This window comes from Cololabis saira, chromosome 18, assembly GCF_033807715.1.
Source record: "Cololabis saira isolate AMF1-May2022 chromosome 18, fColSai1.1, whole genome shotgun sequence".
Lineage (NCBI taxonomy): Eukaryota > Metazoa > Chordata > Actinopteri > Beloniformes > Belonidae > Cololabis > Cololabis saira.
In genome coordinates this window covers 3,734,982-3,755,234 of record NC_084604.1, presented here as the reverse complement: position 1 = coordinate 3,755,234, position 20,253 = coordinate 3,734,982, and the positions used below count along the sequence as shown (strand labels likewise).

Genomic DNA, 20,253 nt, shown 5'->3' with positions numbered 1-20,253 from the left:
GTAGCAGGGACTCCCGGGGACCGACCAGCGGAATTTCAGCCGGATCTGCCCGGCGGATGCTGCGCGACGGGCGCCGCAACTCCACGGCGGGCGCACAGATCCGCTCCGGAGCGCATCCGCTGCGCATCGCCCGTTACAGGGGATCAAACCGACAGATTTGCCTGAAAATCTCGGAGGGTGAAGCTGGTCCAGCCTGGGACAGACCCCCGAGGACCCAGCTCCCAAACCACCCGGGAACCTGGATGATTTAACCCGGATCCGCTCCGCTGCGGCGCCGCGTCCGACTGGCTGAAGGAAGCACCGCTCCAGCAGTGTAGAGAGCTGGTTGTGGCCGTGGTTTCAGCAGCGGAGGCTGAACCTATGGAAATGAGCGCCTATGGTGACGTCACCATAGGCGCAGATTCAGAATGGCTCAAAAAAAGGTCACGTGACACTGGGGGACTCTGTAAGGCGGGGGTCAGAGAGCCTGCAGAATTTCATGGTATTTTGTCTCCCCTGTGCTGGCAGGGGAGACCACTTTATATATGTTAAAACAAGAAAAAACGTGTTTTTCATAATAGGTCCCCTTTAATTCACACTTGCTTCCTGCGGTAAACCTGGTATTTACTATGAAACATGTAGGATACAGCCAGAGACGTTTTATTGTAAACTCTACCCCCCACTCCGGTTGTGTTTTATTGTAAACTCTCCCCCACTCCGGTTGTGTTTTATTGTAAACTCCCCCACTCCGGTTGTGTTTCCTGTATCTGTGTCACGTGGGTTTCCCCACTGCCCCTTTAGCAGACTAACAGCAGGTCCTGAGTCTATTGAGTCCTATGGGAAAAGTGAACGCGAGCACAGATTATTACCAATTCCTTCTCCCCATAGTAACCTAAGTAAATATGGGACCCATTTTTCAAAAGCCACAAACTTTCTGAACATTCTGACACCAAAATGGCAATTTTCAGACCGACAAATTAGGAGAAAATTAACTTTGTTTGGGACCTGTCTCTGTCTGAGCAACACACTCTCGCCAGATTTGGCTCTCATAGCTAATAATATAATACATAGCTCTCCTCTCTGGTGGTGCTGATCATAGACATATATACGTGTGTGTGTGTGTGTGTGTGTGTGTGTGTGTATATATATATATATATATATATATATTCGTATATATGTCTATGGTGCTGATTCAGAGAATCAGAGTCGTCGGTCACTGCAGAACTGCCAACGTTTTACCATCGGATAAACTGAAATTTAAAACTAAAATAAAACGTGCTTCTTTGCTTAATAATACTGTTATTGTTATTGAAGTATTTTTAGAAGGGAAAAAAAGAATTAGACTGATCCGATGATAGGAATGATAGGAATGGGAAAGCAGAAACCTGAAACACGTCAGATCAAAACAAAACATTTTGATCTGACGTGTTTCCGGTTTGTGCTAAGTGCTGTCCCATTCTTATTTCTACCATTTGGAGCCCTCACACCCTCTCACACTTGATCACTTCCAGCTGACGTCACTAAAGTCTGTGAGGGTTCAGGGCTTGAGGGTTTAGGGTGGAGATAGGAATTCAGCCATAGAGTATCTTTGATACAGCATCTTTGGTCCAGCTTTGTCTCCCTCTGCCGGAGCGGCTCGGTACTGCAGGAGCTGCAGCGGGACCAAGATGGCGTCAGCCTGCAAACGGTGCTGAACTGATCTCCATGTTCTGGTGGATCAGACGTCCAGAACCAGCACACAGGTAACGCACGCCGGGCCGGGCCGGCTCCGTGCAGTACAGATCTAGTGCAAGGACCTGTCGGTGATTCCAGTACTCTGTTCTCGGTATGAACCAGAACCAGAACCAGAACCAGCACCTGCAGCGCGGCTGACGCTCCGCTCCTCTCCGCTCCTCTCCAGCTCGGTATCGATCACTGATCACTGATCAGTGATCAGGATGTGTTGAGGTGACCGGACCACGGGCCAGCAGGGAGAACCGGAGCCGCGGGGGACCGGGAGGTTCTGGTGTCCAGGGTTCACACACCTGCAGGGTCGGTGCTGAGCGGAACCGGGGCTCCAGTGAGCTGGGCCCGAACCAGCAGGGTCTGGAGAGGTTCTGAGGAGAGGTCCGGGTCTGAGGAGAGGTCCGGTTCTGGGGAGAGGTCCGGGTCCAGGTCCGGTTCTGGAGGAAAACTGCACCTGTCTCAGGTGAGTCTGAGGTCTCAGAGATCTCTGTATGTGTGTGTGTGTGTGTATATATGTTAGGGCTGGGCGATATATCAAGTTAAATTTTAATATATATCGATAATTTTCAAACGCGATATGGTACGAGACAATATCGTTTATATCGATTTAAATTTTTTTAATTTTTTTTAAATAATTTTTTTTACATTTTTTTAATGATTTTGATAAAGCTTATTTTGTGACGAATTGACTTGAATGTTTTATTTGAGATTTGCACAAATGTTTTGTTATTTGCACAACTGTCAACGTCAGTGGAAAAGTCTGCCTGTTACTGTCTACATTGTATTAATTGCAGTGTATTTTAATTGAATTGTTATGCAGGAAAGGGATATTTGTTTTATTTTATTCAAGAAGCATTTTTATTCTATATATGCAGGCAGTTTATTTTTATTTCATTTGTTTTATACATTTTGATATTGTGCAGACCTCTGTTAATAAAGGAACCTGTGTGACATTTGGCACGAGGCTTTGTATTAAAACTGACTGTTTTTTTAAGGGTTTGCCTCAGAAAAAATGAAGCTAACAGAGATGCTATGTTATAATGCTTTGGGGGAAACCCCAATTATGGCACAGAAAAAATATCGATATATATATCGAGTATCGCCATTCAGCAAGAAAATATCGAGATATGACTTTTGGTCCATATCGTCCAGCCCTAATATATGTATATGTATGTATGTATGTATGTATGTACGTATATATATACATATATATATATATATATATATATATATGTGTATATGTATGTGTACATAATTATCATTATTGTTATTATTTTTTGATGTGTGTCTGTGATTGATGGATGTGTCCTCCCCCTCCTCAGCTGCTAGCCACGCTCCAACACCAGTTCTTGTTTTCTGATACCGGTTCTTCTGGGTATGAGTTTATATATCAGTACTATTTTATTTTCTCAAATACATTTAGAACATTTAAAAGGTCAAATTATCCATATTTTTTAAATATACATTTAAAAAAATAATATTTATTAACTAAAGAGATCCACAAATATATTTAATATTTAGTTTGAGCACGTGGCAGGTCCAGACGAGTCGTAAACCTGTCATTCACGGGTCAGATCCAGATGTGACTGGAAAGCTGAAACGCAGCTGCAGGTGTCCAGCTGCAGAGGTTTAGCGCCAGGTGTCCAGCTGCAGGTGTCCAGCTCCAGGTGTCCAGCTGCAGGTGTTTAGCTCCAGGTGTCCAGCTGCAGGTGTCCAGCTCCAGGTGTCCAGCTGCAGGTGTTTAGCTCCAGGTGTCCAGGTCCAGGTGTCCAGCTCCAGGTGTCCAGCTCCAGGTGTCCAGCTGCAGGTGTTTAGCTCCAGGTGTCCAGCTGCAGGTGTTTAGCTGCAGGTGTCCAGCTCCAGGTGTCCAGCTCCAGGTGTCCAGCTGCAGGTGTTTAGCTCCAGGTGTCCAGCTGCAGGTGTTTAGCTCCAGGTGTCCAGGTCCAGGTGTCCAGCTGCAGAGGTTTAGCTCCAGGTGTCCAGCTGCAGGTGACCATTGTTCTGGTTCCCGAGTTTCTTTGGGGAACTTCTCTCGTTTCTAAAACTCTGGAGTTTGCTGTAGCATTTGTCCATCTTTTCCTTTGATAAACTGATGTTTTTTCCCCTGGAGGGCTATTTTAACGTTGAATGAGGTTGCTGGTGTTACTTTTATCACTGTTTGCTCCTCCTGTATAATATTGATCCTGGAATAATGAGCATGTTGTTTTCCAGGAAGTTATTGTATTGTGTAACTTCCTGTTCTGGCTTTTAGAGCAACAGAGAAGAATTGATGGTGTCAATAAGAAAAGATGGTGCGGATGCTCACGATAATCTGCTCTGGTGCTGGAGTCAGCTGGAGACACCACCGTTGAACTGCTGTTGTCTCTCACCCTGGCAGGAGGTGGTGATGCTGTGAGCTGGGGGCTCCGCCCACCCTGAGGAGGAGGAGCGGGGGCGATGGCGGCAGAGCTCTTCTCCACCAGCCTCCCTCACAGCGAGGAGGTGGAGCTGCTGGAGGCCAAGAAGAGCTTCATCCAGAGGAGCGACCCGGAGCTTTCAGCGGAGCAGGACGATGAGCGACACGCTCAGACCAATGACGACGACACCCAAGAGGGAGACGGCTGGCAGGCGGCCCACCCCACCCTGAGGGAGAGGTGAGGCACCACAGCACACCTGGGGGGCGGGGCTACGGGGCAACGGGGCAAGACCAGAGGGGCGGGCAGGTTTGACAGGTCTGCTGCTAGATAACCATGGTAACTAAGAGCTCAGATATACTTGCAGTTCAGACCATGTACGCATCATGGCCGCTACGCGTATCCTGCGTTCATTTGACGCGTCAACGTGCACGTTCTCAAAAAGACACTGAACGCGTACGTGACCTGCAGTTCTGGCTCTGGCCGTGAGTGGCGCTGGTCCCGGTCTGATACCAGCTGGTCCCGGTCCGATACCGGCTGGTCCCGGTCCGATACCGGCTGGCCACAAGTGACGACGCAGAAGTCGCTGGCGCCGTTTCCTTTGCCGAGACCGCAACCACTGCCACTGTTTGGCTTAAGGTTTTTCTCCCACTAGGGGAGTTTTTACCTGCCATTGTTTATGTAATAACTGCTCGGGGGTCATGTTCTGGGTATGGGTCTCTGTAAAGCGTCTAGAGACAACTCTGTTGTATTAGACGCTATATAAATAAAATTGAATTGAAATTGAATTGAACCAAAGCAATGTTATAATCTCCTACATCATCCAATATTGTCATATAAACTTGTTCATTGTTCTAATCTGCTACTGCTACTACCGCTACTACTAAATATATATCCCTTTTCCAACTGTTGCTCTGCTTACTGCCCCCTACCGGCCACCGCCGGTACGACACGCTCTCCTCGCGTACTACGCAAGCGACTTTGCGGTTGGTGGTGCACTCGTCTCGTTTGGTACTGAGACACCCGGGCCGCCCCGGTCTGGTTTAATGGTGAGACACGCGGGCCGCCCCGGTCTGGTTTAATGGTGAGACACGCGGGCCGCCCCGGTCTGGTTTGGTACTGAGACACGTGGGCCGCCCCGGTCTAGTTTAATGGTGAGACACGCGGGCCGCCCCGGTCTGGTTTAATGGTGAGACACGCGGGCCGCCCCGGTCTGGTTTAATGGTGAGACACGCGGGCCGCCCCGGTCTCGTTTAGTATTGAGACACGCGGGCCGCCCCGGTCTGGTTTAATGGTGAGACACGCGGGCCGCCCCGGTCTGGTTTGGTACTGAGACACGTGGGCCGCCCCGGTCTGGTTTAATGGTGAGACACGCGGGCCGCCCCGGTCTGGTTTGGTACTGAGACACGTGGGCCGCCCCGGTCTAGTTTAATGGTGAGACACGCGGGCCGGTCTGGTTTAATGGTGAGACACGCGGGCCGCCCCGGTCTGGTTTAATGGTGAGACACGCGGGCCGCCCCGGTCTGGTTTAATGGTGAGACACGCGGGCCGCCCCGGTCTGGTTTAATGGTGAGACACGCGGGCCGCCCCGGTCTGGTTTAATGGTGAGACACGCGGGCCGCCCCGGTCTAGTTTAATGGTGAGACACGCGGGCCGCCCCGGTCTGGTTTAATGGTGAGACACGCGGGCCGCCCCGGTCTAGTTTAATGGTGAGACACGCGGGCCGCCCCGGTCTGGTTTAATGGTGAGACACGCGGGCCGCCCCGGTCTGGTTTAATACTGAGACACGCGGGCCGCCCCGGTCTGGTTTAATGGTGAGACACGCGGGCCGCCCCGGTCTGGTTTAATGGTGAGACACGCGGGCCGCCCCGGTCTGGTTTAATGGTGAGACACGCGGGCCGCCCCGGTCTGGTTTAATGGTGAGACACGCGGGCTGCCCCGGTCTGGTTTAATGGTGAGACACGTGGGCCGCCCCGGTCTAAATGAGACACGCGGGCCGCCCCGGTCTAGTTTAATGGTGAGACACACAGCCGCCCCGGTCTAGTTTAATGGTGAGACACGCGGGCCGCCCCGGTCTGGTTTAATGGTGAGACACGCAGGCCGCCCCGGTGTAGTTTAATGGTGAGACACGCGGGCCGCCCCGGTCTGGTTTAATGGTGAGACACGGGGGCCGCCCCGGTGTAGTTTAATGGTGAGACACGCGGGCCGCCCCGGTCTGGTTTAATGGTGAGACACGCGGGCCGCCCCGGTCTAGTTTAATGGTGAGACACGCGGGCTGCCCCGGTGTAGTTTAATGGTGAGACACGTGGGCCGCCCCGGTGTAGTTTAATGGTGAGACACGCGAGCCGGTCTGGTTTAATGGTGAGACACGTGGGCCGCCCCGGTCTAGTTTAATGATGAGACACGCGGGCCGCCCCGGTCTAGTTTAATGATGAGACACGCGGGCCACCCCGGTCTAGTTTGGTACTGAGACGCGCGGGCCGCCCCGGTCTGGTTTAATGGTGAGACACGCGGGCCGCCCCGGTGTAGTTTAATGGTGAGACACGCGGGCCGCCCCGGTCTGGTTTAACGGTGAGACACGCGGGCCGCCCCGGTCTGGTTTAATGGTGAGACACGCGGGCCGCCCCGGTGTAGTTTAATGGTGAGACACGCGGGCCGCCCCGGTCTGGTTTAATGGTGAGACACGCGGGCCGCCCCGGTGTAGTTTAATGGTGAGACACGCGGGCCGCCCCGGTCTGGTTTAATGGTGAGACACGCGGGCCGCCCAGGTGTAGTTTAATGGTGAGACACGCGGGCCGCCCCGGTCTGGTTTAATGGTGAGACACGCGGGCCGCCCCGGTCTGGTTTAATGGTGAGACACGCGGGCCGCCCCGGTCTGGTTTAATGGTGAGACACGCGGGCCGCCCCGGTCTGGTTTAATGGTGAGACACCCGGGCCGCCCCGGTCTAGTTTAATGGTGAGACACGCGGGCCGCCCCGGTCTGGTTTAATGGTGAGACACGCGGGCCGGTCTGGTTTAATGGTGAGACACGTGGGCCGCCCTGGTCTAGTTTAATGGTGAGACACGCGGGCCACCCCGGTCTAGTTTAATGATGAGACACGCGGGCCACCCCGGTCTAGTTTAATGGTGAGACACGCGGGCCGCCCCGGTGTAGTTTAATGGTGAGACACGCGGGCCGCCCCGGTCTGGTTTAATGGTGAGACACGTGGGCCGCCCCGGTCTAGTTTAATGGTGAGACACGCGGGCCGCCCCGGTCTGGTTTAATGGTGAGACACGCGGGCCGCCCCGGTCTGGTTTAATGGTGAGACACGCGGGCCGCCCCGGTCTGGTTTAATGGTGAGACACGCGGGCCGCCCCGGTCTGGTTTAATGGTGAGACACGCGGGCCGCCCCGGTCTGGTTTAATGGTGAGACACCCGGGCCGCCCCGGTCTAGTTTAATGGTGAGACACGTGGGCCGCCCCGGTCTAGTTTAATGGTGAGACACGCGGGCCGCCCCGGTCTGGTTTAATGGTGAGACACGCGGGCCGCCCCGGTGTAGTTTAATGGTGAGACACGCGGGCCGCCCCGGTCTGGTTTAATGGTGAGACACGCGGGCCGCCCCGGTGTAGTTTAATGGTGAGACACGCGGGCCGCCCCGGTCTGGTTTAATGGTGAGACACGTGGGCCGCCCCGGTGTAGTTTAATGGTGAGACACGCGGGCCGCCCCGGTCTGGTTTAATGGTGAGACACGCGGGCCGCCCCGGTCTGGTTTAATGGTGAGACACGCGGGCCGCCCCGGTCTGGTTTAATGGTGAGACACGCGGGCCGCCCCGGTCTGGTTTAATGGTGAGACACGCGGGCCGCCCCGGTCTGGTTTAATGGTGAGACACGCGGGCCGGTCTGGTTTAATGGTGAGACACGTGGGCCGCCCCGGTCTGGTTTAATGATGAGACACGCGGGCCGCCCCGGTCTGGTTTAATGGTGAGACACGTGGGCCGCCCCGGTCTAGTTTAATGATGAGACACGCGGGCCGCCCCGGTCTGGTTTAATGGTGAGACACGCGGGCTGCCCCGGTGTAGTTTAATGGTGAGACACGCGGGCCGCCCCGGTCTGGTTTAATGGTGAGACACGCGGGCCGCCCCGGTCTAGTTTGGTACTGAGACGCGCGGGCCGCCCCGGTCTGGTTTAATGGTGAGACACGCGGGCCGCCTCGGTCTAGTTTGGTACTGAGACGCGCGGGCCGCCCCAGTCTAGTTTGGTACTGAGACGCGCGGGCCGCCCCGGTCTGGTTTAATGGTGAGACACGTGGGCCGCCCCGGTCTAGTTTAATGGTGAGACACGCGGGCCGCCCCGGTCTGGTTTAATGGTGAGACACGCGGGCCGCCCCGGTGTAGTTTAATGGTGAGACACGCGGGCCGCCCCGGTCTGGTTTAATGGTGAGACACGCGGGCCGCCCCGGTCTGGTTTAATGGTGAGACACGTGGGCCGCCCCGGTCTGGTTTAATGGGGAGACACGCGGGCCGCCCCGCGGGCCGCCCCGGTGTAGTTTAATGGTGAGACACGCGGGCCGCCCCGGTCTAGTTTAATGGTGAGACACGCGGGCCGCCCCGGTCTGGTTTAATGGTGAGACACGTGGGCCGCCCCGGTGTAGTTTAATGGTGAGACACGCGGGCCGCCCCGGTGTAGTTTAATGGTGAGACACGCGGGCCGGTCTGGTTTAATGGTGAGACACGTGGGCGGCCCCGGTCTAGTTTAATGATGAGACACGCGGGCCGCCCCGGTCTAGTTTAATGATGAGACACGCGGGCCACCCCGGTCTAGTTTGGTACTGAGACGCGCGGGCCGCCCCGGTCTGGTTTAATGGTGAGACACGTGGGCCGCCCCGGTCTAGTTTAATGGTGAGACACGCGGGCCGCCCCGGTCTGGTTTAATGGTGAGACACGCGGGCCGCCCCGGTGTAGTTTAATGGTGAGACACGCGGGCCGCCCCGGTCTGGTTTAATGGTGAGACACGCGGGCCGCCCCGGTGTAGTTTAATGGTGAGACACGCGGGCCGCCCCGGTCTGGTTTAATGGTGAGACACGCGGGCCGCCCCGGTGTAGTTTAATGGTGAGACACGCGGGCCGCCCCGGTCTGGTTTAATGGTGAGACACGCGGGCCGCCCCGGTCTGGTTTAATGGTGAGACACGCGGGCCGCCCCGGTCTGGTTTAATGGTGAGACACGCGGGCCGCCCCGGTCTGGTTTAATGGTGAGACACGCGGGCCGGTCTGGTTTAATGGTGAGACACGTGGGCCGCCCCGGTCTGGTTTAATGATGAGACACGCGGGCCGCCCCGGTCTGGTTTAATGGTGAGACACGTGGGCCGCCCCGGTCTAGTTTAATGATGAGACACGCGGGCCGCCCCGGTCTGGTTTAATGGTGAGACACGCGGGCTGCCCCGGTGTAGTTTAATGGTGAGACACGCGGGCCGCCCCGGTCTGGTTTAATGGTGAGACACGCGGGCCGCCCCGGTCTAGTTTGGTACTGAGACGCGCGGGCCGCCCCGGTCTGGTTTAATGGTGAGACACGCGGGCCGCCTCGGTCTAGTTTGGTACTGAGACGCGCGGGCCGCCCCAGTCTAGTTTGGTACTGAGACGCGCGGGCCGCCCCGGTCTGGTTTAATGGTGAGACACGTGGGCCGCCCCGGTCTAGTTTAATGGTGAGACACGCGGGCCGCCCCGGTCTGGTTTAATGGTGAGACACGCGGGCCGCCCCGGTGTAGTTTAATGGTGAGACACGCGGGCCGCCCCGGTCTGGTTTAATGGTGAGACACGCGGGCCGCCCCGGTGTAGTTTAATGGTGAGACACGCGGGCCGCCCCGGTCTGGTTTAATGGTGAGACACGCGGGCCGCCCCGGTGTAGTTTAATGGTGAGACACGCGGGCCGCCCCGGTCTGGTTTAATGGTGAGACACGCGGGCCGCCCCGGTCTGGTTTAATGGTGAGACACGCGGGCCGCCCCGGTCTGGTTTAATGGTGAGACACGCGGGCCGGTCTGGTTTAATGGTGAGACACGTGGGCCGCCCCGGTCTGGTTTAATGATGAGACACGCGGGCCGCCCCGGTCTGGTTTAATGGTGAGACACGTGGGCCGCCCCGGTCTAGTTTAATGATGAGACACGCGGGCCGCCCCGGTCTGGTTTAATGGTGAGACACGCGGGCTGCCCCGGTGTAGTTTAATGGTGAGACACGCGGGCCGCCCCGGTCTGGTTTAATGGTGAGACACGCGGGCCGCCTCGGTCTAGTTTGGTACTGAGACGCGCGGGCCGCCCCAGTCTAGTTTGGTACTGAGACGCGCGGGCCGCCCCGGTCTAGTTTGGTACTGAGACGCGCGGGCCGCCCCGGTCTGGTTTTGTTGCTCTGATTGGTCGTAGCAATAACCCGTTGGGAGGACAGGCGGTTTGATGAGCAACCGTTGGCTCCGCCCCCGTTGGCTCCGCCCCCGTTGGCTCCGCCCCCTGGACGGGGAGGAACTCTGGGTAAAAACCCCTTCAGGTCCCTCCACCGGTTCAATTCAATTCAATTTTATTTATATAGCGTCTAATACAACAGAGTTGTCTCTAGACGCTTTCCAGAGACCCATACCCAGAACATGACCCCCGAGCAGTTATTACATAAACAATGGCAGGTAAAAACTCCCCTAGTGGGAGAAAAACCTTAAGCCAAAAAGTGGCAAGGAAAAACTCCCCTTTAGGAGGGAAGAAACCTTGAGCAGGACCAGGCTCATAAGGGGGGACCCTCCTGCCGAGGGCCACCGGTGAGACTGCGTGGTTCAGACGGCTGCTGACGGGAGTACTTCCTGTTGTCTCTTCCTGCAGGAACGCACTGATGTTCAACAACGAGCAGATGGCTGACGTTCACTTCGTGGTCGGTCCTCCGGGAGAAACCCAGACGGTCCCGGCTCATAAGGTACAGAACCTGGTCCACAGTGATCGTAGACTCAAACGGACTAACCCAGGGCTCTGATTTGTAGCTTAGTCCTGTCCCCTGAATTCATGTGTGGTTCTAGTTCCGACTGGTTTTCTCTCACCGTTGCAGTACGTGTTAGCGGTCGGCAGCTCAGTGTTTGGAGCCATGTTTTATGGAGATCTGGCAGAGGGACAGTCTGTGATCCACATCCCTGACGTGGAGCCAGATGCCTTCCTCATGCTCTTGAAGTGAGTCCAGACTGATCTCTAAACCTCACCCACACATCCCCCAGACCTCTCCCAGACCTCACCCAGACCTCTAGACCTCTCCCAGACCTCTAGACCTCACCCAGACCTCACCCAGACCTCTCCCAGACTCTCCCTGACTTCTTTATTTAAGCCAAGCTTTTTTTTAGCCTGGCTTGTTTGAACCCAACTTACTATCTTGTTTTCATTTTGTAATGAATATAGTATCAGATATATGGACGCTGGTTTGAGTTGGACTGGAGAACAACCTGACTGTTTTCTAAACTATCTTCTCTGTTTCAATGTCTCTTATTTGAGCTTGACTCATTTGAGTCATGTTTTTCAAGCTGACCTGAAGTTCTCTTGAGTCCTATCCTGAATTGTCTGGGTTCCTAACGCGCTGCTGCTGTGGGTTCTCCCTCAGGTACATGTACAGCGATGAGATCGAGCTGGAGGCCGACACCGTGCTGGCCACCCTGTACGCCGCTAAGAAGTACATCGTCCCCGCGCTGGCCAGGGCTTGCGTCAGCTTCCTGGAGACGAGCCTGGAGGCCAAGAACGCCTGCGTGCTGTTGTCCCAGAGCCGGCTGTTCGAGGAGCCCGAGCTGACGCAGCGCTGCTGGGAGGTGATCGACGCCCAGGCCGAGCTGGCGCTGCGCTCCGACGGCTTCTGCGAGATCGACAAGCCCACGCTGGAGATCATCCTGCAGAGGGAGACGCTCAACAGCCGCGAGGTGGTCGTGTTCCAGGCGCTGCTCAGCTGGGCGGCGGCTGAGTGCCGGCGGCAGGAACTGGCGGTGAACCCCCAGAACCAGCGGCAGGTGCTGGGCAAGGCCCTGTACCTGGTCCGGATTCCCTCCATGTCCCTGCAGGAGTTTGCAGACGGGCCGGCGCAGTCGGGCGTGCTGACGCTGCAAGAGACGTACGACGTCTTCCTGTGGTTCACGGCCACCAGCAAGCCCGAGCTGGAGTTCCCCGCGGTGAAGCGGGCCGGCCTGGCGCTGCAGAGGTGCCACCGCTTCCAGTCCTCGGCCTACCGCAGCAACCAGTGGCGCTACCGCGGCCGCTGCGACAGCATCCAGTTCGCCGTGGACCGCCGGATCTTCATTGCCGGGCTGGGCCTGTACGGCTCCAGCAGCGGCAAGGCGGAGTACAGCGTGAAGATCGAACTGAAGAGGCAGGGCACGGTTCTGGCTCAGAACATCACCAAGTTCCTGTCCGACGGGTCCAGCAGCACGTTCCCCGTGTGGTTCGAACACCCAGTCCAGGTGGAGCAGGACACCTTCTACACGGTCAGCGCTGTCCTGGATGGCAACGAGCTCAGCTACTTCGGTCAGGAGGGGATGACCGAGGTGCAGTCTGGGAAAGTCACTTTTCAGTTCCAGTGCTCGTCGGACAGCACCAACGGTACCGGCGTGCAGGGGGGGCAGATCCCAGAACTGGTCTTCTACTGCTGAGAAACCCCAACCCCCCCCCAGAAACCCAGCTCCTGATTGTGATTTGTTCAAAGAACGACGACCATTAAAGTTTGTGTCTGAATCTCAAGCGCGTCATTGTTTCTTTGAGTCCTTCTTTTTGAGTTAGTTCCCTGTTTTTTACTACTACTACAATTATTACTACTACTACTACTACTACTACTACTACTACTACTACTGTCATTTAGCAGACGCTTTTATCCAAAGCGACTTACATCTGAGAGAACAACACAAGCACAAAATCCCATAGTTCAGGTCCAGCTGGATCAGTGCTGGTCAGACTACTACTATTACTACTACTACTGCTACTACTACTACTACTACTACTACTACTACTACTACTACATAGTTCAATTCCAGCTGGATCAGTGCTGGTCAGACTGCTGAGAGTCCAGTTGGACACAGGTGCTGCAATGCCACTGCTAGAATATATTTATCTTTTTTTTTTTCCTTTTTCTTTAAATAAGAAAGTTAGGTCCAAGAAGACACCATCTTGTCATAAGTGCATGCATCTTACTAGATGCCCAAGTGCTCTTAAAGAGCTGAGTCTTTAGCATTAGCTTGCTTAGCTTCTTTAGCTTGCTTTTTAGTTCTGGTTTAGTTTTTAATGTTAAACATGTCTGGTTGTGGTGGGGGGTCTTGTAAGTGGTCGCAGCCTCGGACGAACAACAGCATGCCATTTAAAGCAGCACAACGTAACTTTCAGCTTTTGTTGAGTTTGGCGGCATCTTTTGGACAAAAGCGGTAGTGCTTTACCAGAAAGAAAACTACGTTTCCTATAAGCACCAGCGCATACTGCCGGAAAACTCCTGTCCCGTCACGTGCATTTGTTTTGAGAGAAGACGGGACGCTTTTCTGCTTCACCAAGTGAACAGACGGAACGCAAAAAAAAAGATGTTAAACTGCTGGAAAGGAACTGGAATTTACCGGGATACCTTAAACAAGGAAGCCAGGGAGCGGTATATGGAGAAAATAATGATTACTAACGGTCTGGATCCATATGAAATCCCTACTAAAGAATGGAGCTCCTCGTCGGAGCTGCACTCTTTAGAAGGATTTACTGCCGCAGTTCTGCAGAACCACCGTCTCCAGCTACCTTGTTTAGGAGTGTTTGGCAGCTGCTTTGGTAAATGTTTGACTCGCCATGTGTTTCAATAAATTTGTATAATAGTACAACATAAAGTACATGTTTTGTATCACTCTTCCTTCTCTTTTCTTTTTTTGACTGCTATATTATGCTGAAGAGGCTCTGAGGCGTGAACAATATTTTTGTTTTCCTCGTGAGATTATTTTTTTCAAACATTCATATTTTTTACAAATAAGAGTTAATATTTTTTCCTCAACAAAATTAATCGCACCGCAGAGAGCTGGCCAGCAACTGCGTTTAGCTGGAGAAGTGGGGAATAAAACCCGTTTGAATGATCCGACGCCCGTCTATGTGCGTGTTTGTTTGTTTACTGAGGAACGTTATGTTTGGTCGTTACAGCCGCGATCCAATCGAGCCGACGACTCTTTTACTCTTTTACTTTGTTATCAGATACTTGGCCACTCTCCGTGGTTCTGCCTCCGAGCAGGAAAGTGTTGAAAAGTTAAACCATTATTGATCTTTTCCCCACGTCTGTTGTGTGGAGCTGCTGCAGCCACAACACAGCAACGGGTTACCAGCTTCTGTGGAGCTGCGCTCCACGCCCCGCCCATTTTCGTCTGGACTACGAATCGTGAAGGAGGGGGAAGTGATGTTTGCCGTAAAGCAGTCAAAGCCGTAAAGATTTGTAGTTTTTTAGTGTGGCAGGGTTCCTACCATGCTCCTCAAAGTTACATAGTGCCAGTGAAGGCGATACAGACCCCTCAGACCATGACAGAGGTTCATTAAACCTGTTGGAAGTTGATGTACCATCACAATGATGATGATGAAATATGATATTAAGGTGGAAAAGTTACATAGTGCTGCTTTAACAGAAGCGTTCAGGGAAATTCTTGTTAATCATATGACAGGACTGCTGGTAATGAGTGTGAAGCTGTTGCAGTTTCATCAGTAGCAGGGGCGGGGCTTCAGGGGGCGGCGGTACTCCCCCATTGTGACACCACTTGGTTCATATTAACTATAAATCATTGTATAATATGTTGTACTGAGATTTCCATACTCACAGTTAACATTAAAACAAAAATTGCAAATTTCTTTTTTTGCCCTTTAAATGGATATTGAAAGGCCTATTTGAGTTATTTATTTCTTATTTATTTCATACAAATACGTTTTGGAATTTTTTTATGTTTATGCCCAAAAAAGGAATGTTTTGTCGGACATGAGAATATGTATGTAAAATTTAAAGTATGAAAACATTAAAGTTTTCAGTTATTGCTTTATATACTTTATTGGGGTTACATTTGCATAAAATGATAAAAACCAAATTCTCAAAAATTAAAAACCGAAAACACAGAGAATGGAAAAATAAAAACGGAATCTGGGAAAAAAAACAACGATTTCATACAGCCTCTGTTTGCTGCCCTGGATCTGTTAATTCTGACCCACACGATGTTTCTGTTTGCAGTTCTATCAGCATTCTGGGAGCTGATTGGTCCTTACAGCATCATTAGCTGCAATACTTCCTGTTGAATCTCAATATAATACTAGTAGTAATATGTTGCATAACTACAGTAATGTAATTCAGGTAGCAGCTCAAAAAACAGTTTTAATAACAGTAACCCAAATCAATATCGGATCGAATCAGATCGAATCAAATCCTGATAATGGAGAGGGCGAGAAGTAAGCTAATCGTAAGAAACTGAATCAAATAGATTCTTGACATTTGAATGGATCCTAGGGGTGTAACGATACACTAATCTCACGATACGGTACGATATTGAGGTCAGGATAACGATACGATATTATAGCAGTATTTTTTTTACAACCTTGAATGAGGAACATATGACTGGAAAAAAATTGTCTTTTATTTGAAAGACACAAAATACAAAACAATGCTGTGCGTTTGCCCTATTGTTACAGTTTGTAATGCTTTATAACTGTTTAAGTTTTAAAGAGAAAGCCAGGCCAACCATTTTCCACAAACTGAACTAAAAGTAAATGTCAGGTTTGCATTATGCATCTTCAGTTTCATACAAGTACAAATATTTAGCCACAAACTGAATAGTTTCTCTCATGTATGATTTGACTTTTTTCTTTTCCAGAAATTTAACAACTAAAATGAAATAAATAAATAAAAGTAAATAAATACATACAATTTTACATCATAAACAGATTGATTCATGCTCACCTTATAAGTGTAAGAGGAGATTTATTTTTGTTAAGAAGGTTATTTTGGTAATTCAGGGTTGATTATTTTATAGATATATTCTTTATATTCTGATGTAAATCAGGGACTATAATGACACTAGTCAGTTTATCTGTAGTGATTAGTCTGTTTTAGATTGGGCGGAGTGATACGCCACAGTACGGCACTAGGTGCTGTGTTGATGTTCTAAAATCCTACACTGTTGAGGGACATTAAAGTACACTGGAACTCAGCAGAAGTTGTCCCCGTGTTTATCCTACTCACCACCCCAAAAAGGTTTGATTTAATAAGGTAAGTCTTAACTCTACACCAGCCGTACATAAGTAAAAGTTCAGAGCTCAAAACCCTGCAAGAGTCCCGTGATCGGGACCAAAACGGGACTAGTTTCTTCTGAGCGGAGGAAGATTTTGGTCCGCGGGTCGAGGCGCGGTCGGCACCAATACGCTGCGGCTGCGCGTTATTAATATTAATAATCCAATATCGCGATACAGTTTGTCACCTCCACGACACGTATTGTGACGTTTTTGTATCGTGAAATTTCGTGGCACGATATATTGTTACACCCCTAATGGATCCCCAGCCCTAGTTGTTTGTGTTGATGTTTAATAAAAGGAAGAGCTCACCGATGGCGGGCGCGTTGATGCAGAGCTCTCGGGCCAGCAGCAGGAAGGTCTTCCCCAGGATGTACACGTTGACCTGGGGACACAAAACAAGCTGTGGTGAGTCCTGCCAGGTCTGCTGGGGTCTGATCAGGTCTGATGGGTCTGATGGGTCTGATCAGGTCTGATGGGTCTGATGGGTCTGATGGGTCTGATGGGTCTGATGGGTCTGATGGGTCTGATGGGTCTGATGGGTCTGATCAGGTCTGATGGGTCTGATGGGTCTGATCAGGTCTGATGGGTCTGATGGGTCTGATCAGGTCTGATGGGTCTGATCAGGTCTGATGGGTCTGATGGGTCTGATCAGGTCTGATGGGTCTGATCAGGTCTGATGGGTCTGATGGGTCTGATGGGTCTGGATGGAGCTCGGCCGTACCTGCAGCAGGTCACTCAGGTCCAGTAACATGTCTGAGAGGAGGTTGAGGAGAACGACTGAGGGGAAACATGTTCACACTAAAGGGCCTAAAGAGAACCGGAACTCCAGAGCTTCCTTCAGTGTCTCCTCCAGGAACCACTGGAGCATCCTTTACAGAAAGACAAGAGATGCAGGATTCCCCCAAGGTTGAAACTTTTGACATTCAACTTTGTTGAAAATGATGTCATCAGTTGTCTTTTAACCCTGTTTGGTATGAAGCTTTGATTAAAATAATCCCACCGTGAGCCCTTAGTATTTGAGAAATACAAACTTAGGAGAACAGCACATCCTGTCATTACAGGACTGTCTCAGAAAATTAGAATATTGTGATTTTCTGTAATGCAATTACAAAAACAAAAATGTGATACATTCTGGATTCATTACAAATCAACTGAAATATTGCAAGCCTTTTATTATTTTAATATTGATGATTATGGTTTACAGCTTAAGAAAACTCAAATATCCTATCTCAAAAAATTTGAATATTCTGGGAATCTTAATCTGTAAGCCATAATCAGCAATATTAAAATAATAAAATAATAAAAGAATAAAACAATCCAGAATGTATGACATTCTTGTTTTTTTAATTGCATTACACAAAATAAAGAACTTTATCACAATATTCTAATTTTCTGAGACAGTCCTGTATTTATCACAATTTAGGCGAAGAGAAATACAAATCATGTGGGAAATAAGTACCAAGTCCATAGGATTTAACAAGAAATCGGCCAATCAGGCGCTCCTAAACATCGTCACTGAGTGTTGACATTCTGGCTTAATTTTTGTTACACAAAAAACATTATGGTGAAAAAAGGTTGTGTCGCTGATGTCTGAGTTTGTACTTGTCACAGATGCAGAGTGTACAGGTGTAAAAGTGTTTTCAGAATAAAAGACTGCAGGCCTGTTTTCAGAACACAAAGCGTTCCAACACATAACCGTGGTTGCTAGGATACGGGGAGTCCCCTCCGTGCGGCACACCAGGTAGAGGCAGGCGGCGATGACGTGCTCCGACTTGCGTCCTCGAGTCAGGTGTTTGCTGACCACCAGCTTGAAGAAGTTGAAGGCCGTGTCCAGGCAGTGCTGGTTGAGCTGCAGCTGACTGCCCAGCTGCTGGATCTGACGCTTCCCTGCGGAGAGAAGCAGTACTGGAGTTGAAACAGTCCAAATCATCCCCCCTGAAATAAAAACGGTCCAAATCATCCCCCCTGAAATAAAAACGGTCCAAATCATCCCCCCTGAAATAAAAACGGTCCAAATCATCCCCCCCTGAAATAAAAACGGTCCAAATCATCCCCCCTGTAAAACTGCCATCCCTCCTTTCCATCCCATATGTCATTTCATCAATGAATGTGGTTTTACTGCTATTTCAACATTTAGAGTCATCACCAGAAAAATAACACCAGAAAAATAACTTATAAAACGACAATTTTCACCTGTTTCAAGTAAATTTTCACTTGAAATAAGGAAAATCTGCCAGTGGGACAAGATTTATCTTCTTATTACAAGCAAAAAAATCTTGCAGACTTTTCTACTTATTTCAAGTGAAAATCTACTTGAAACAGGTGAAAATTGTTGTTTTTTCCAGTGATGAGTCTTGTTTTAAGTGTAATGAGATTTTTTTACTAAAATGAGACATTTTAACTAGAAATAAGACAAATATTCTTGTTAAGATTGTGAGTTTTTGCAGTGATACATGTTACTTATCCTGTGAAGGACAGAGTCATATTGATAAGTTCAGAAAAGTGTTTTTTATTGTTGTGTTTTGATGTATTTGATGTAAGCCCAGTGGATATTTAAAGCTTACAGAAGGCTGCATTTAACTGCTGCTATGTCATTCCTGCAGTATTTCTGCAGCTGTTTTGTTCACTGCTATTATTTGTAATATATTATATTATTTGTAATCAGCACAAATGATCTGTCCCCATATGATAAAATCCACCATCCCCCCTGAATTTTTTTTACAACTCGAGTACTGAATATAAGCAGCTCGTCACTCCTGAGACCAGCTTCAGGACCAGGACCAGGACCAGAACCAGGACCAGGACCAGGACCAGGACCAGGACCAGGACCAGGACCAGATCCAGGACCAGGACCAGGACCAGGACCAGGACCAGGACCAGGACCAGGACCAGGACCAGGACCAGGACTCACCGTTCTGCAGCGTCTGAGCCCGGGACTCCTTCCCCACGCTGGTGTGGAAGCCAGAACCAAGGAGGGGGGCTTTCACTGGACCTGGGGATGGACACGCAGCTGTTTGTTCACATTTTGCAGAAAGAAAAGATCTAATCTGGACTCATGTGAAGACCAGCCAGCTAATCAGCTAACACCCATGCAGGTAGAACCCATGACACAAGCCTATTTAGGTCAGTCTGGAAGGCTGCTTTTCTTTTTGTCCTCAGCACATGAACAGATCTAACAGTTTCAAAGTAAATTAAAGCTGCAGGCAGCGATGAACGGGCCCTCGCACTCACGGCCACCGCCCCCATAAGCATATCAGAAATGACCCCACCCACGACTTCCTATGTCAAACCATTCCAAAGATATAGCAGAAAAAAGGGACGACCAATCAGAAGAAGGGGCGGGGCTAATTCAGGCCAATGAAGGTAAAGGACTCCATACAGAATCTGATGACACCACCCACGACTCTCTATGTCAAACCATGCAAATGAAAAATAAAAAGATAAAAATATCAACAAATAAGAGTACAAGATAAAAATGATCATATAAAAACATTTAAAAGTATAAAAGTAATGCAGACAGTAAAAATCAATTATATATAGATGAAAGGAAAGTGGCAACTAAGGCGCGGTTTGTCACCCGGTTATCTCATGCTTAAATGCTTGAGTGAAGGGAGAGGTTTTAAGTTTCTTTTGAAGATTTCTACCGACTCGGCTTCCCTGATGTTTTTGGGCAGTGTGTTCCATAGTTTTAGGGCGTAGTTGACAAAAGCTGCATCACCGATCTTCTTTTGACTGTTTCTGGGAGCTTCTAATAACCAGCAGCTGATGACCGCAGGGTTGTTTTTGGAACATACTTTGTTAGGATGTTGGAGATGTAGCTTGGTCCTCGTCCATTTAGGCCTTTGTATGTAGGAGGAGTAGGACCTTAAAGTCAATTCTGAATGTTACAGTGCAGGTAGGTGGACAC

General features: G+C 50.4%; 2 protein-coding genes across 3 annotated transcripts in view; one reads left to right on the top strand and one right to left on the bottom strand.

Annotated features, from left to right (window-relative positions):
• Window positions 1-20,253, bottom strand: part of brf1b (BRF1 RNA polymerase III transcription initiation factor subunit b) — a 50,313-nt gene that overhangs the window by 15,576 nt on the left and 14,484 nt on the right. The window contains exons 3-6 of the mRNA XM_061746877.1: window positions 19,258-19,338; window positions 18,060-18,233; window positions 17,068-17,099; window positions 16,656-16,728 (exon numbers count right to left, since the gene is read on the bottom strand). Coding sequence (XP_061602861.1) covers window positions 16,656-16,728; window positions 17,068-17,099; window positions 18,060-18,233; window positions 19,258-19,338 — 360 coding nt within the window. The remainder of the gene's footprint in view (window positions 1-16,655; window positions 16,729-17,067; window positions 17,100-18,059; window positions 18,234-19,257; window positions 19,339-20,253) is intronic.
• On the top strand, window positions 1,598-12,812 carry LOC133464396 (BTB/POZ domain-containing protein 6-B-like). 2 transcript variants are annotated; one of them, XM_061746333.1, is made up of 6 exons: window positions 1,598-1,721; window positions 1,822-2,167; window positions 4,082-4,337; window positions 10,932-11,022; window positions 11,152-11,270; window positions 11,692-12,812. In XM_061746333.1, exons 3-6 carry the CDS (start codon window positions 4,141-4,143, stop codon window positions 12,722-12,724), a joined length of 1,440 nt encoding a protein of 479 aa, XP_061602317.1. In that variant the 5' UTR covers window positions 1,598-1,721; window positions 1,822-2,167; window positions 4,082-4,140; the 3' UTR covers window positions 12,725-12,812. The 2 variants fall into 2 exon arrangements, with proteins under 2 accessions (XP_061602317.1, XP_061602318.1); XM_061746334.1 differs by having other exon boundaries at window positions 1,643-1,721; window positions 1,880-2,167.

Excerpts from the sequence above, each read along its gene's own strand:
- LOC133464396 (XM_061746333.1), top strand. The coding sequence starts at position 4,141 with ATGGCGGCAGAGCTCTTCTCCACCAGCCTCCCTCACAGCGAGGAGGTG. Across the intron at positions 4,338-10,931 it reads CACCCCACCCTGAGGGAGAG|GAACGCACTGATGTTCAACA; the intron begins GTGAGGCACCAC and ends CTCTTCCTGCAG. Across the intron at positions 11,023-11,151 it reads AGACGGTCCCGGCTCATAAG|TACGTGTTAGCGGTCGGCAG; the intron begins GTACAGAACCTG and ends TCACCGTTGCAG.